Source organism: Numida meleagris, chromosome 4 (genome assembly GCF_002078875.1).
Source record: "Numida meleagris isolate 19003 breed g44 Domestic line chromosome 4, NumMel1.0, whole genome shotgun sequence".
Classification (NCBI taxonomy): domain Eukaryota; kingdom Metazoa; phylum Chordata; class Aves; order Galliformes; family Numididae; genus Numida; species Numida meleagris.
This window is the reverse complement of record NC_034412.1, coordinates 95,764,621-95,780,907: the sequence shown is the minus strand read 5'-3', so window position 1 is coordinate 95,780,907 and position 16,287 is coordinate 95,764,621. Positions and strand designations below refer to the sequence as shown.

Genomic DNA, 16,287 nt, shown 5'->3' with positions numbered 1-16,287 from the left:
TTGGGCTGCATCTTAAGTTCAGGCTTGTCTGAAATGAGCTTATTCTTAAAATAAATGACTTGGGCGTACCCTGAAGCTCTCAAGAGCTGCATACAGAAAGTTCTTAATCACGTAATTTACCTTGGGCAATGTGAAATAAAATAAGATAAAAGGTAAGCAAAGCACCTCTGCCTTCTGATTGTGCTCTGAAAAGCAAGTGTCTAATGAGATGAGGCTGGCTGTGTCTTCTTTCCTCCTGCTTTTCCTCCATCTGCTTCACTTTCAGTCAGGATTTAGTTCTCATTGCGTGCTTGTGACCTGAGGCATAACTAGTCAGTCTGCTGTCCTGGTTTAATGCTGTTAGTCTACTAGGACTTTTCTTCCCCTCAGTTTTCTTTGTGGCACACCAAGTGCTGTTCTCAACATATTTTTCATTGTTGAAAAATTGTCTGGCATCAAACAGTTGATGTTTGAAAGATTTCACCAAAAACTGGAAAAATGCATTTATGCCTTCGTATAACCTTATTAAAATCCTTGATTTTTTTTTTAAAAAAAAGTCTCCATTGGCTTGAATATACCCATGCCATGATGTTGTTTCCAAAATAGGTTAAAGAGATTCTTTCAGGTTTTGGAAGCTGTGGGTAATATTTGGGTGGATTACATGAAGTGACGCTTGCCATGAGGTTGAAACTGTACAATATATGTCCTCTTTACAGTAAAACTAACAGTCCAACTGTTTTGAATGTCTTCTTTCAGTATGAAGACGAAGAAGCTGCAGAGGAATTCAAGATTTCCAGCTTCGTAGACATGGTCCGAGATTGCAGTCGCATTGGTATTCCATACAGCTGCCAAGGTAGGTTAGCTCCCTTTATGCTTAGCATAAATATTCTTCAGCATACAAGTCATGCAGTTCAGGGATTGAAGATTTCCTTGCCTTTGGTAAGAAATAAGGATTAATCTGGCCTTTTTTTTTTTTTTTCCTATTTAAGAGTTGGGTTTCTTTCTGAAAAATGTTAGCCCTTAGACTTCGTCTGAAGAGTGAATGCTCTCAGTGTGAGACAGAGAAGTGATTTGCATTCAGAGGAGTGTGTTCTGCTACTACAGAAGTTCTCTGTTCAGATGGGAGCTTGATAAATGCTCCTTTATGTAAAGAAAGAATAAACATTTCGTTATGCGAGTTTCCTTTTTTAGCACTGAAAAAACTGGGCTGTGTGGCTTCCTGTTATGATCTGTAGCCAGCCTTGCACTCTGAACAATTTAATCTTATATTGTTTAGTAAAGTGTATTTTTCTGTATCCCCAACAGTGAATAATGCTGAAGCAAAGCAATACATGTGCTTACTGACTGTGGGGTTTTTCATCTGTAGTACAGTAGGTGAAAGGCAAGTGGTTTTCTTGGTTTGGGTTTTTTTTCTCTTGAGAAGGAATTGGTTGGTTTTTTCTTTTTTTTTTTTTTTTTTTTTTCAGCTGTTCAGATTCAAACCAGACTACTTTTGTTAGCTTTGTTTCCTCAGTAGCAGTAGTACATTCGCCCTCTGCATGTGTTCTCAAAGTTTAAACAGTAGCTTCTGGAAACCTTGTAGGTGTTCAAGACAAGGTTGGATGGGGCCCTGGGCAGCCTGGTCTAGAGCCAGATCTGGAGGTTGGTGGCCCTGCCTGTGGCTGGGGGGTTGGAACTTGATGATCCTTGATGTCCCTTCCAACCCAAGCCATTCTGTGATTCTATGATTCTTTGCTTCCCCTAAGGAAAAGGTGATCTCACTGCCTGTGAAATCCTTAATGAGTTGGGACAGGGGGAAGGATGGAGGCCCATTGTTAGGAAATCCCTATGGAAGTTGTGTGTCTTAAAGATAGTGATTATGCTTCAATTTAGATGACTTACAGCTGCACTGATGAGTTTTGTTGTGCCTGACTGAAGAGTTTCCCATTCCCCAACCTAAAATTCTGGCTAAAATGGGGGCAAAGATGATTGTATTTAACTTGTGGACAAGTAATAGAAGATTTTGGAGTAAGCACTGCTTCTTGCTCGTTATCTGGAATTTGAATGGGTACAGTTTTGCTAATGCTCCTGGAAACAAATTTTCAGGGAGAAGTAATAGAATCATAGAATCATAGAATTAGCTAGGTTGGAAAAGGACCTACAAGATCATCCATTCCAACCATCCATCTACCACCAATAACCCCACTAAACCATGTCTCTCAACACTATATCTAAATGTTTCTTGAACACCTCCAGGGACGGTGACTCCACCACCTCCCTGGGCAGCCCATTCCAGCTCCTGACCACTCTTTCAGAAAAGTAGTGTTTCCTAATGTCCAGCCTGAATCTCCCCTGGTGCAACTTGAGGCCATTCCCCCCTCGTCCTGTCACTAGTTACAAGAGAGAAGAGGCTGACCCTCAGCTCACTACAACCTCCCTTCAGGTAGTTATAGAGAGCAATGAGGTCTCCCCTGAGCCTCCTCTTCTCCAGACTGAACAATCCCAGCTCCCTCAGCCGCTCCTCATAAGCCCTGTGCTCCAGACCCCTCACCAGCTTCGTCGCCCTCCTCTGAACACGCTCCAGGGCCTCAATGTCTTTGTTGCAGTGAGGTGCCCAAAACTGGACACAGTACTCAAGGTGGGGCCTCACCAGGGCTGAGTACAGAGGGACAATGACTTCCCTACTCCTACTGGCAACACTGTTCCTGATACAAGCCAGGATGCCATTGACCTTCTTGGCCACCTGGGCACACTGCTGGCTCATGCTCAGCCGAGCATCGACCAATACCCCCAGGTCCGTTTCCTCCACACAACCTTCCAGCCATCTTTAGTTGGGCTGATAACTGGAAAAAGGGGACAACATTTGAGGTGTAGAGAAAGAAGAGTCTTCAAGAGCTGCTTTCCTCACCAGAGCACACTTCTAATCACGTATTTGAAGTTGTACAAACAAGATAATCAAGAGCCTTTATTAGAATCTCAGAACACTCTAACGTCACACAATGAACTGACAATATTTGTGGGAGAATGTTTATGTGAGTCTTCTTTTTTGCAGGTCATCTGCAGATCTTTGATATGTTCATTGTTGAGAAGTGGCCAATAGTGCAGGCTTTTGCACTGGAGGGAATTGGTGGTGATGGCTTCTTTACCATGAAGTATGAAGTGAGTGCTTAAGTTTTTCATTTTTCTACGTCATCACTGAAACAGAAATAGGTTCATGGAATCATTTTAAGCCAAAAAGTACTTGATGAAGTCATCTACTTGCTGCTCGCAGTAGGCTCAACTGTTCAGTTGGGTGAAGTTTTTCAGGATCTTACCAAGCTTTGTCCAGGGGTGGATACTCAAGTCTCACCAAAAGACTGTCATGAGCTGCCCAATGCTCTGTCCTGGCTGAATGGTTGTTATTCCACCTGGAGCCTTCTGCTGTTACTTAAAATTTTATTCTTTATGTTCTTGTGTGTCCTAATAGCAGACACACAACTCCTTTAGCTCTGCCACTTGGGAGCAGATCTTCGTGAGTGCTATATGAGAAGCTGCTAGTAATGAATGCTGTAAAATGAGCTGAGAAAATGACTGTTGCTGAGAAAATCAGAGGGGCGAGCATGTTACCTCGCCTTTGAGCCATGTTCCAGCATGAGTTCTTGCTTCCTTCCTCCTTCAAGTCATAAGGGGATTTCAAGTGGGAAGTGGCATTCTTAACCTTTTACATAACTGTTTTTGCGTGGTTGTCTGTTAAGCAGCTGCTGTGTGTCACAGGCAGGGAGAGGAGAAATCATCTAAAGAGGGAAGTGTGTTTGGGATTGCTGTAAATGATCTATAATTTAATACTTCTTTCCATTATTAAAAACTGTTTTTCTCGATCCATTTGTAGCTCCTCAAACTTACCTTCCCTCTGCTGTGCATTCAGTACTGCTAAATTTGAAAGTCAGCAAGTTCTCACTGGATTTCCAATCTTTTCTCAGTGTTTTTAGGGTACTTGCTCTCGTACGCAACAACACTGTAGTCACTAAGAAATATTTCAGGTGTTTTGTGGTAAAATAAACGTCATACAATTTGTTTGAGATACTTTAATCCCGTTATGGTCAGGAAATGGTGAGCGAAGCAGAGAAACAGTGAGGCTGGCAGGGGAAACAGAGTACATGCAGAAATAATTCAGATGCAATTGTCCTTCAGGAGTATGTTTTTGAAGAGTGTCTTTGTGCACGTTCCAACGCTTGGAAGAAGGTAGTGCTAACTGCCGGGCTAAATTACCTTTGTCTAAATTTCAATTTTGCATGTAATACGAATCGACTATTGTATAGCGCTTGGGATCTGCAGAAAACTGACCTTTCCCTTCTGGTTGCACCAGCTGTCATTATTCTTAACTGTTTAATTGAGTTTTCAGAAGAGTTTTATGAAATTTGTTTGAAAGACGCAAGCAAAACTTTGCTCATACTCCAAGCTGATGAGCGTCCAGAGTATTTGCATCCTTTCCAGTCCATTCATTTGTAACTAATAGTGGAAAAATACTTGTAAATGCAGAGTTAAGGAGGCCTGTGGCTGGGCACTGTGCTGCAGGTCTGTTTTCAATGCAGCTCAGATGTGTATCTGGGACATTCCTCATGGCCTTTTTCACAAAAGTGTGTTTCAAATATTTTTCAGTTAATGGATGTCAGTGTTGATTTGTGGAAAACGTACAGCAAGATGGATCCTATCTCCTTGGAGGACTTGCTCTATGAGGTAATACAGGTGTGATGTTCTGAACCTGCATGCTTCACACGCTGCTGGCAGGGTCTGCTTCCTTTCCTCACACAGCTGCAGAGTCTACAGAACTTGAAAACAGCGAGACACGGATTCCTTATGACTCTTAAAATGCCTGAAAGTCCCATAAAAGAGTCCCTAAATGGTGTTATTCAGGACATATTCAGTGTACAAAGGGCAGGAGGTTGTCGTACATACAGCCCTTCTTCCAGAAAAGAACACTTCCACGATGGCTTTGTAATGGATTTAAGAGGACAACAGTGACACACAGTGGCTGCCCTGGAGCTCTGTGAAATACGAACACACACTGTAAAGTGATTTCTCCGTGTAAAGACGTGGGCAGATCTCAGTGCTAGGAAACGGAGCCATGAATGTTGTTTGCCTTTACATGAGTTCTCACAGTGGAATTTCTGCATTCTCTGACTTATCTCCTGTACGTGTTCAGGTGTTCAAAATAGGATGTTATTTCAGTCAGGACTGGTTGCACACCAACTTCTGCATCGATGGCAATCCCATCTCTAAATGTAGTTCAGGTTTTCAGTAGTTAAGGCTGCTAATTTATTCTTCAGTTTCTGGCTTGGCTGCAAAGTAAGCTTTTAATATGTGGCAACTAAGGCAGAAAGTATCTTTTAATAAGTATCAGTAATTTTCACCTATTTGGAAGTGAGATAAACGTCTGGGACCATGTTCTTAGACATAAGTCTATGCTGAAGCAGAGTTTCCCTCTTGTTTTCTTTTAAGTCTAGAGCCTGAAAATTGTTAAATTGACTTGAAACTTTCTCTAAAGCATTGAAATTAATGAACGAACTTTTCATACAATTCTGATTTCATAGAACATGTTGATTTTAAAAAAGCCTGGCTTTCTTAGTAAGGTTGAAGTTGAGTGAACCTAGAGCATTTCATAAATATTTTTCCTTTTTTAGTTAACAGCTAGAAAATATTTACTTTTTTTTGTTCTTACTGTGTCACTGAACAGACTGTATTCTGTACTGCATAGAGAAATGTAATTTGAGTTCATTGAGTAACTTCAGTGACTCTTACTCTGGTGTAGCACTCACCTTAACAATGAACACTGAATATTTTTTCTTCCAGGACTTAATGACTTTTGAACACCAGTGGACCAACTTTTTTGCTAATTTTGACACTGAAATTCCCTTCATTCTGGAACTATCAGAATCTCAGGCAGGGGAGGTATGGCTACTTCAATTATTCTTTGAGATACTGGTGTCATCTATGGAGAAGTAATAATAAGCATTCCAAGTTGTTGCTATATTTTTCCTGCCTACCCCATCTCACATTTATGTTTGAGGAATCAAAACCTATAGTTTAAGTTCACCACCCTTCTTATCTATCCATGGCACAGGACTGTTTAATGTAATTGAGAGTTGAGTGCTCACTGATAATTCAACTTAATTGCCTTAGGTCTGCTCAGCACATCTCTGTTTGTAGGTGGATCAAATATGATTTCAGTGGTGGCTCCTGTATGTGCACTGACATTCTTCACATCTTGAATCTCAGACATAACTGGCTGTAACATACAGGATGGATAAAAACAGTGCAGTGCACTTGCTTCTTGCTTTTTGGTAGTGGCTGCTTTCTTTTTAAGCTTATATCAAACTTAATGGTGTCTAGGTTTGTTGATGGAGAAGGGAAGTAGTTTTGAAGTTTTTGAATCCTTTCTGAGAAGAAAATTCAGGTTTGCTCTTAATGATAATGAGGATGAATCACATTCCATTCATTGCCTTGTTAATCAGAGTGTTTTTTTCTTTTTCACAGCCTTTCAGAAGTTATTTCAGTCATGGAATGATCTCAAGCCATATAACAGATAACAGGTATTAGTCATTGTTCTTTGTGAAATTGTGGCGTCGTGAGTTTCTTGATGGGTTATTTCCATATCTCTGATGCCATAGGAATGCTTTTAATTCCTTTTAGGACTGTTCTGATATTACATCTTGTCTTTGCATACATGCAGAGGCACTTTTACAAGGGATGCCCCGAATTTTCATGGGTTTTAATTCTAAACATATTACATGGAGAATGTCACTATAAGATCAATTCTTCTTTCTAATACAATTGATTTCTTTGTGGTCAGATATCAAAATAAACTCAAGAACTTACTGCTCAGGGTAGTTGTGTTTGAAAATGTGGATCTTCCACTTAGGACATAAACAGCTAAAATACGAAGGTTGAAGAACTCAGCATACTATTGTTATGTCACAACATGCAAAACCAATGTTTAAAACGAGGCAGTTAAAAAACCCCAATCTTGGCCTACATAAATTGTGGAATTTAGGTCAACTTGTCTTTGTTTCAGCCCAGAATCCTCACAAGAGAGGGGAGGGCTGTTTGTCATGGGTTGCAAAACCAAGCCTTCTGCTGTTTTGAGCTAAATAAAGGTTGCTTAGCTCCTCAGCGTCTGTACGGATTCTTCTTTATTTGAAATTCCATGACATTGCACTAACTCCACTGTTGATTGCTTTCAGAATTGTATGTTATTTTGCATTTAAATAATGAAAAGCCTTCATCTCACCAACTGAGCTGTGGGCCCCAAGCCAGAACTAAAACCAAACTGAGTTTGTTGAATCCTACTGTACTTATTTCAGGGTTTTGAGGTATGCTATTGTGTATGAAATAAATGAGTCTTGTTAATTCAAGTCCTTTTTTCTTTGGAATTGGTCTTTTCAGTGGGAAGACTTGTGACTTTCAACTGTGTAGCTGTATTAATTTTTTTTTATCCTGCTCTAAGCATGAGAAACCGAACAGTTTGTCCATCGTGCTTGAAAGCTTCGATTTCATTTGTTGCTTCTAATTTTCTTGCAGTGTCTGGGTAGTAATAGCTTCCTTTTTCCTCAGCCCCAGCCGGCAGCCTTTCGTTCTGTTTGGTAGCCACTCAACGAAAGAGAACTTGAACTCTGGTAACTTCAATTTCCCATCAGAAGGACACCTGGTTCGAAACACTGGCCTTGGTGGGAGCACCGCTAAACACATGGTGAGGTTTTTCACTAATTAGCCAGCCCTTCAAAGCGGTGTGTATTTTTGCTTCCTTTGCGTGTTTTCGTGCCCTTAAAACACTTCTTTTTCCATTAGTGAAAGACCCAGTGATTAATGTATAAGAACATACGTTACCTTAATGATCAGACACTTTTTTTTTTTCTCTCTTTCCACGTCAAAATATACTGGCTGTTTAATTATGGACTCTTGAAAGCAGTCCTTTAAAGTCTACTTTTTTTGTTGTTTTAAACGTAGGGTGGTCTAAATGTGTGGGTGAGAGAGAGGAAATTATAGTTGTGACACTCATCCTAGATGTAAAATCTTTGTAATGGTAGCATACGCTGTAGTTAACTCTGACACACAGATTTTAATTCAATCACAATTATTTAGCTGTTTCTTAAAAGAATCAGCGAGATGTTTTGGGGTTTTCTTTCCTAATGGCTTTGTAAGTACGCAAGAATACACCTGTATATCCAAATTTCAGCGTACGCTTCAGGAGCCAAACAATTCATAACCTTGAAAATCTTTCTGGTGTTCAACGACTGTTAAGATGAAGCTGTAAGATTAACTTGTTTCCGTTTTCAAGTAAAAGCTTAGTTGTAAAACATATCGTGAGGTCGATGGCTTGTTGCACTACTGCGCAGGGGACGTAACTGGGGAAGCGACCCCAGGGAATTCACATCCTCTGCCTGGCTGGGCTGGGTGCATCAAGAAGGGAACTCACAGCGAAGGAGGAGAGGTAGCGTGCAGCTTGCGTTGTGTAGTTCTCCCTGCTGGCTCTTCTCCGTGCCTCTGGGAGTGTCCGTCAGTCGTGCGAGTCCAGAGTTTGTGCTGTTGAGGAGATGGATGTGGTTGAGTACAGGTCACGTGGAGTGAACGTATGATTGAGGGATTGATTTTTATTTTTTTTTAATGATCTTGTCATGACATTTCACACATAGCTGCCTGATGGATGGGTGAATACGGGTGCTCCTGACACTGTGTGTGTCAGAGGCCTGAGAAAGAGTTGTGTTAGCGTCCCAGTGAAATCTCATTCACCATTTGCTGCCGTGACTTTATTTCTTTGAAGACACCTCCAATTTTGTTTTTTCTCCCCATGTTAACGTTCCAGTTGAGTCCATGTGTTATCTCTCATAAAGCAAGTACGGTTTTTTTTTATGATGCAGTACCTGCTCCATCTCTTGTCTTGCAATTCTGACGTTGTTCTTAAAAAGATGGTTTATTTACAGGTACAGGTGATACTGTTTTAATAGGGTATCATGAAAATAGTAAATAAGGCCAAGTAGAAGCATAGTTATCGGAACCTGACACGCTTCCCTTTTCATGAGAAGAGCAGTTGGCATAGGAAGTTGAAAACGCATTCTTAACACTTACGGAAGTCAGAGCTCATCTCCTTTCCAAAGCCTTTGAATCGTTCAGGTCAAGTCAAAAATGAAATATACCTTTGAAAACGTAAGTAGTCCTTTTTAAACCAGCGAAGTCTGTGTTGTACACTTCCTGTAGTATATCAGTTGTTAGAATACTTAAGGGGAGCTTAGTTTACTGTTAAGTATTGCACCAATTTCTTTTCACTAAGGTCTTTCTATGTCTCATTAATACTGACCACTAGGTAGTGCAGTGCGTATCTCCAAAGGGACCTCTGGCTTGTTCAAGGACCTATTTTTTTGGAACCACTCACATTCCTTTCCTGGGTAAGTATGTTAAGCATACCAACCAGTATTCTAAGGTAGTGCTTCTCTTTGATTATTTAAGATTTACAGTTATTAAAAGTTGGTTTTGATTCCTTTATGAGTGTTAGGCCATGTGGTCTTTGTTCAGTTGTTGGTTCTCATTGGGTTTTTCATGGAGGGCGAAAGTGGATGGACAAACCAAGGATTTTTGAAAGAACAGAGAAAATTCTTTGAGTCATTTTCAGTCATCTTTCTGGGGTTGAATACAGTGTCATGATATTAATCTTTCCTAATAAAATCAAGCCAAATGAAAAATTTTAAATTGGCTTAGAGTCTGTGGAGGGATCTGTAGATAAATTCAGTCTCCTTAGGTTTTGTGTACATCTTCAAATTGTATCCAGCTCAGAAAGTGTTGGAAGAGAAGGTGGTCAGAGACACTAAAGACCAAAAGAATTGTAGCAGGTGCCTGAGCTAGTCATGCTTTATTCTGGGTGTCCAGAAATAGCACCTTTGAGAGACAGGACACAGCATGAGAGTCATCTTTCTTTCGACCCAGTGGAGCTGTGCTTAGGGGGTCTTAATTTTGGCCATTGTATGTACTGGCTGTACTGACATGAGTTCATCTGTGCTTTGGTCTGTCTTTAAATCTACAAACAAGTTGAAATTGTATAAAGTATTGGATAATTACACAAAATATAAAGCAGAACTGTGATATCCAAGATGTTCTGTGTAAACACCTTCCAAAAGTGCTCAAAATAAACCTTTTTTTTTTCTTTACAGGAAACGACAGCGAGGTACACAAGAAACCTGAACATGTGTAAGCTGCCAACTTTATTCCTTAACTCTTCTTCACTCTTTCAACATAGTTGCTATAGGTCCAACCCCTTTTAGCTAGCAGGGGCTATTGGCATTCTCAGAGCTTCATTTTTATTTAGAATAACATGAATGTGAGAAGATTGCACATTGTTACGTGGTGTGGAGTCAGCTCTACGGTGAAGCGTGAAAGACAGTATTAACAAACCTCACTTAACTCAAATTACTTCAAAATGCACCTTAAACTGAGGGTGAAAGTATCTATAACAGGGAGTAGGTTTCATAGAAGTAAAAGCAATTCTTAAACTAGTTTCAAGCTAAGGTTTGTATTTCTGAGTGAAAATTCCGGTATGAAGTACCTCTAGATGGCAACTGTCCCCTCACCAGAGCTGTGTAAATGGGAAGGATTCCCTCCCTTGACTTTGCCTAATGCTGTGGGATGCTGTTAGCATTTTTAGTAGCAAGGGCACACTGCTGGCTCGTCTTCAACTTGGTGCCCCCCAGAGCCCCCAGGTCCTTTTCTGCTGGGCTGCTTCCCAGCTGGGTGCCTCCAGCACATCCTGGTGCCTGGAGCTGTTCCTCCCCAGGGGCAGGGCTCTGCATTTCTCCCTCTTGAACTTCCTTGAGGTTCCTGTCAGCCCGTTCCTACAGCCTGTCGAGGTCCCTCTGGATGGCAGCATCACCCCTTGGTGTATCGGCCTCTCCTTCCTGTTCTGTGTCATTTACAAACATGTTGAGTGGAAAGTGAAGTAAACATCTGTTTTTATGCTTTGTTTTTTTTAGTAAGCTACAAAGCTTTCAGAGACTTTGACCTCTAGAAAATAACGTGTGATTTATCCACATTGCTTCCTGCTTTTTTTTCCGTGGAAGACAGTCGATAATCTGCTTTGGGACTGCTGTCAATCCTAACAAACCAAGCCTTTCTATAGAAACTTTCTTCTCCTTACTAGTTAGGATGTTTTCAGGAACCTGGTTTTAGCAAGAAAGTAAAGATGTGTCAGAGGGAGCCAGCAGTGGTGACCTTTCATGCTAAGTACATTTAAATTCTGATAACTGTGATATGGTTTTCAAGTGAGGTTACTAGTCTGAGGAGCAGCATTTTCTTTTTTTAATGGTAAAGCTCACTTGAGTATGTAATCTTGCTCATATAGATATAAAGGTTCTAGTTGAGTCCAAACACTTGCTATATTTCTTTTTTTTTTGTCTGTGACTTCTAATTTAAAAAAAAGTGAACAGATATTTCGGAAGCACTGCCCAGTCCAAATCTGGTTATATTTAGGAACTGGAATTACAGCCTAGGGTACAGACTGGCTAGAGTGCATAAACTGACTGTGTTTTTAAGTATCCCCAGGGTAAACTTCATTTATTTAAAAACAAATACCCTTTTTTGCCTTCAGTGTTACAATTTTAAAATGGGCAGAAGGTGAGATCTACAGCATGTTAGTTTAAATTGCAGCCCCTTGTGAGGTGTTTTCTTGGAAGTATATATATCACTAACTGTTCTGAGGGATGGAGTTAATGGAACAGTACCTCCATAGGGATTGTTTGAATTGGTTGGTGTCTGTCTGGGCAAGCTTTGTTGCATTTTGACATTTCTTCATATTGGGCTATGCTTGGGAGCTTCAGATGCTTTCTTCCCATCCTTCAGAAATGCTTTGCATAGGCTTAAATGCTGTATTGTTTCCTTTCTTTCCCTCTCCAACCCTCCCTCACCATCTAGCAGTTGCAGAAGAGTACAAGCTTGGGGAAGTAGGGATGTGCTGTTGACCTCTTCATCTTTCTTCTCCAACTTGGTTACAAGACAAAAGGCTGATGCTTTTCCAGCTTAGTGGCAAGACAAGAGGCTGATGCTTCTTAGTTGGGCACAGATTTTTGTTTTCATGGGCTCTGTAGCTACGAACATGTCAGGAGCTGTAAATCACTTCTGGCTTCACATAATCTTTGTTTACTTCAGTACTATTCTTTCAGTTCCCTGTCCGAAGAGAATTGGCCTAAGCCTGATGTAGATGTTCTCTAAAAGTGGTGACTGGCTCATTGTGGATTTATCCTTTGCTTGACATTCTACAGAAGGAGACAGTCTCCAAAGTTGGTTCCATGTGCTTAGCACTCTGTTTTTTGCAGAACGTGGGGCTTCCGCTCTATTTTGTTTGAATATTTATGGTGTGATCTTCAACACAATTCCAGTGGAAGTCAACAATAAGACGTCTTTTTGCCTTGACTGATGAGAGCAGGGCTACTTTTCTGCCAAGAGCTTTTTGTCAAGATAGTCTATAGTTTGAGCAATACCAGTTTATTTGTTCGATTTATTTCTTTCTAACTGAGATAACTAAGCACAAAGCTACATCTGTGGTCGTTTGGACAAGAGCTGTTTCTCTGTGAGGGATTTCTGCGTTAGGAGGAATCAGAGAAGCGTGGAATTGTGTGAGTTGGAAGGGATCTCTAAAAGTCAGCTGGGCCCATTCCCTGCAGTGAACAGGGACACCCACAGCTCCATCAGGTTCTCACAGCCCTGTCCTACCTGACCTTGGGTGTCTGTAGGGATGGGACATCTACCACCTTTCTAGACAAGCCGTGCCAGTGCCTCACTGCCCTTTTTGGAAGGAACTTTTTCTTTATATCCACTCTAAATCTCCCCTTTTGTGCTTGAAACCATTTTCCCTTTTCCTATCACAACAGGTGCTGCTAAAGAGTCTGCCCCCTTCTTTCTTACAGCCCCCCCTGTAGATACTGAAAGGCCTTTATAATATATAAAAATGTTCCTTTTGAACAGTGGAAGAAACCAAATTCTATCCATCCAGTAAACGTTGTGTTTGTATTTCTCTTCAGTATGCTGCTGTCGCAAATATATACTGCTGTTGTAGAGGCTGTGCTTGCTGGCATTGAGTGCTATGCTAAAACTTCCACTGAATCCAAGGTAAATGAAGCACTGATTCTGTACGTTGTCACTGTTGATTTGGGTTACTTGCAATGTAAGATTACGTGCAAACGCTCCCCATGTCACCACCCAGAACCCAGAATATTTCACAAAACATTTCAGTCAACTGTGTGACATAAATAAGGTTCATACTGTGGCTTCCAACCAGGCTTTCTGAATTCTGTTTGAGAAATCTCAGAGTATCTTACTATTTTAAGGTTGTTTTTCATCTCTCATGAGTTTTTCTTTATAGTAAGAAAGATTAGAGATGTGAACAGATTTTCCCATGTGCCTTGGTGTGTTGTTGCTTGGTCTCTGTGTATATTATAGGTGCTCTTGCAATTGTTGGAATGTTGAGGTACAAGAGAAGTTTTATTCCTAATTTCCTTTTTTCAGGCCAAGGAGGCAGCAGAACAGATGCTGATGTCTGTGTTAGACACCCTGAATTTAACCCAAATGAAAACTGTGCTACGGTGAGTAGTTTCAAATACCTGCTGGTCTATGTATCCTGTCAGTGCGTTAGCTTCTTTTTGGGGAAAAAAAAATAAATAGGCAACATGTTAATTGAAATTTAATTTGTGTGATTGGTAAATTTCAGGGCTTCATGAGTTCAAAACCTTTTGCAGTCATAAGTACTTCTTTTTTTCCTGTTCATTTAATAACAGCAATGATTACTTTGCTTTAAATCTGTTACTGCTTTGTTTTTGTTTTGTTCTACAGCTCCAAAGTTGCTTTTCAAATTCAAGCTGTGAATAATCATGGCAGGTTTGTATCGCTCCTTGTTATTAATTAGTTCTGTAATAGATTAAGTTCATTCTTTTGGTTTAATCCAGTGAGTTTGTTTTTCTTTTCTGGAGGCTGAAAACCCACTGCAGTTGATTATTTTGTACCAGATGCCCTAAGTGCTTTTGTGTTGGAATCAGTTTAATGCGTTTATATCTGCAATCCTGCTGAATCTTAGAAACATTAAAAAAAAAAAATAGAGCAAGTGAGCAGAATCTTTTTATTAACTCTGTTAATCAGTTGAAGCAGCATGAGCCATCATGAGTTCCCATTTAAAACAGTGCTTTTAACTTGTTTAACACTACAGGGTGGTGCTTCTTTGCTCCCCTGTGCTGTCTAATTGACTGAACTGGCCCACACAAATAAGAACATATTTTAAGGTGAAACAGCTTTGCTGACTGCTCTAAAGTCACTTAAATATTTAAAGACTGGATCATTTTAATTATCCTTTTTGTTCTAGGGTTACTCCGTTAAATAACGAGGATAGCCTGAGTTTGATTAAAACAGTAAGTAAGCTGTTCAGTATTTTCCTTAGACATTTCTATTAGAAAATAGAGCTCGGGTGGCTCTACCTGGGGCACGCTGAGCATTTGTATCTGGGTGGAAATTAAGGGGAGAGGTTATTTCAGGTGCTGAACCTGAGATAAGATGGAGTTTGAGCATGAAATTGGGCAGTGGAACTGGGAGTAAAACCTTAACGTACAGTTAAGATCTCAGGTTTTCCACTTGAAAATAGAAGCATTCTGTTGAAGGAAGTAAAAAAAAAAAAAAAATACACAGGACTTGCTGCTTCCCTTGAAATATTTCACATTCTGCTTTCTCTTCCTTTCCTGTCCAACTGTTTGATTGCTGCAGGCGTCTATGATGGTATTTGACATTCCAGACTTGCTCACAGGAAGAGGGTGCTTGGGATCTGTTGTCTTTTCAGAGTCATTCCTAACATCACAGATCCATGTCAAAGAAAAAGGTAACTCGTTTGAATTCTAACGCTGGCCTTGTCATACTCTGAACTTGTTATGGGATGGCAAAAGGGCTTCTGGAGGATGTTGATACCATTATGTTTTTAAGCCTTTTGGTTAATTCAAAGATCTAGGTGTTTTAGCTTGTAGCAGTGATTCTCTTTTGTCAAGACAGCTTCTCTGAGCTCACTGAAAGGGCTGTATAGCTGCCTTGTCATATGATGGGGCTGGGGTGTCAAAATCCAGGTGTAGTGGTAGCCTTCCCAAATTTCCTTCAGTCTTAGTGAACGTTTTCTATTGTAGCTCACTTTCATCTCTCTTTTCATACAATGTGCTTTAATTTCAGTTGCTTTTTGCTTGAAAGCTAAAATGAAACGGTACCCTATTTAGAAAGCTTGGTTTTGGAATAGTCTTAGACTTAAAATACAGAGTACTGAGTAATAGCTTTGAACAAGTGCATGTTTTTCAGATTGTTTGCGTGTGACGGAGAAGCGTAGTTATTAAGATTGTCTGGATAATATCTATGAATTCTTGTATCCAGACATGCTGTGAGGTTTTTAACTGTGTGAGCTGGGATGCTTTTGGTAGAGGAGAGAGCAGAGGAGGAAGCATATTGTATTCAGAAACTGCTATTATGTATATATTGGTTAAAACTTTTGTAGTCCATCTCCAAATAGGATTCTTTGACTGCAGTTTGGGCTAGGTCACAGGCAGGAATTGGGAAGGGAAGCCTGTAGCTTAGGCCATACTGTGAGGCAGAAAGGGGTAGCAAATAGCCAAAAAGCCAGTTATGGTGAGAGGTGCACCATCATACAGTGGTTCTGCTTGCATTACAACACAGGAAGACTGGGAGCTACCCCTCTGGGAGCGCTTCACTTACCAAATGAGTCATTAAAATAATGAGGAAACTTGTATTTTACAGAGAAATTTCCACTAAACAGTCTGAAGTATATGGATGGTATTCTACTACTTTGCTTTCCATTTACTTCCCTGCAGATGGCAGTATTAATTCAGAAACCAGCCACATAATACTGACTGCAGCTATCCCAAGATACGCATCTTGGCTGGTTAGTACACAAAACCTTGTTCCAATTTTTTTCTTTTTCTTCCTGTAAAGACAAATTGACAACTGAACACTTGTTATAAATGTATGGAGAAAAAGTATAGAACCCAGGCACGGGAACAGAATTCTGTAATGCTATGATTTTTAAGTTTGGACAAGGAGTGTGTAAGTTCTAAGTGGAACCAGGCTGCTGTTTCCATTCATTACGAGTTGTAAATCCTTTCCTTTTCACCACTGCTTCAGTTTTGAGCTGTGTGAAGGCAAGAAGGTGTAACTTCTGAAAACTCTGTTTATTGGGAGGGCACTTCAGATCAGTTCAGTGTCTGCCTCGACAGAAAGCAAGGTCTGCTTCTCGACCTCTAATGTAGTAACTGTTAGAGGTATATTTCCTCTGACATA

The 16,287-nt window shown here is 40.4% G+C and overlaps 1 protein-coding gene across 1 annotated transcript in view; it reads left to right on the top strand.

Annotated features, from left to right (window-relative positions):
• C4H20orf194 (chromosome 4 C20orf194 homolog) overlaps positions 1 to 16,287 on the top strand; it is a 66,523-nt gene that overhangs the window by 14,667 nt on the left and 35,569 nt on the right. The window contains exons 5-18 of the mRNA XM_021394094.1: positions 736 to 832; positions 3,011 to 3,117; positions 4,597 to 4,674; positions 5,788 to 5,886; positions 6,472 to 6,527; positions 7,549 to 7,684; positions 9,296 to 9,377; positions 10,137 to 10,173; positions 12,996 to 13,083; positions 13,480 to 13,556; positions 13,804 to 13,848; positions 14,327 to 14,372; positions 14,722 to 14,833; positions 15,822 to 15,892. Of these exons, the coding sequence (XP_021249769.1) occupies positions 736 to 832; positions 3,011 to 3,117; positions 4,597 to 4,674; positions 5,788 to 5,886; positions 6,472 to 6,527; positions 7,549 to 7,684; positions 9,296 to 9,377; positions 10,137 to 10,173; positions 12,996 to 13,083; positions 13,480 to 13,556; positions 13,804 to 13,848; positions 14,327 to 14,372; positions 14,722 to 14,833; positions 15,822 to 15,892 (1,131 nt within the window). The remainder of the gene's footprint in view (positions 1 to 735; positions 833 to 3,010; positions 3,118 to 4,596; positions 4,675 to 5,787; positions 5,887 to 6,471; positions 6,528 to 7,548; positions 7,685 to 9,295; positions 9,378 to 10,136; positions 10,174 to 12,995; positions 13,084 to 13,479; positions 13,557 to 13,803; positions 13,849 to 14,326; positions 14,373 to 14,721; positions 14,834 to 15,821; positions 15,893 to 16,287) is intronic.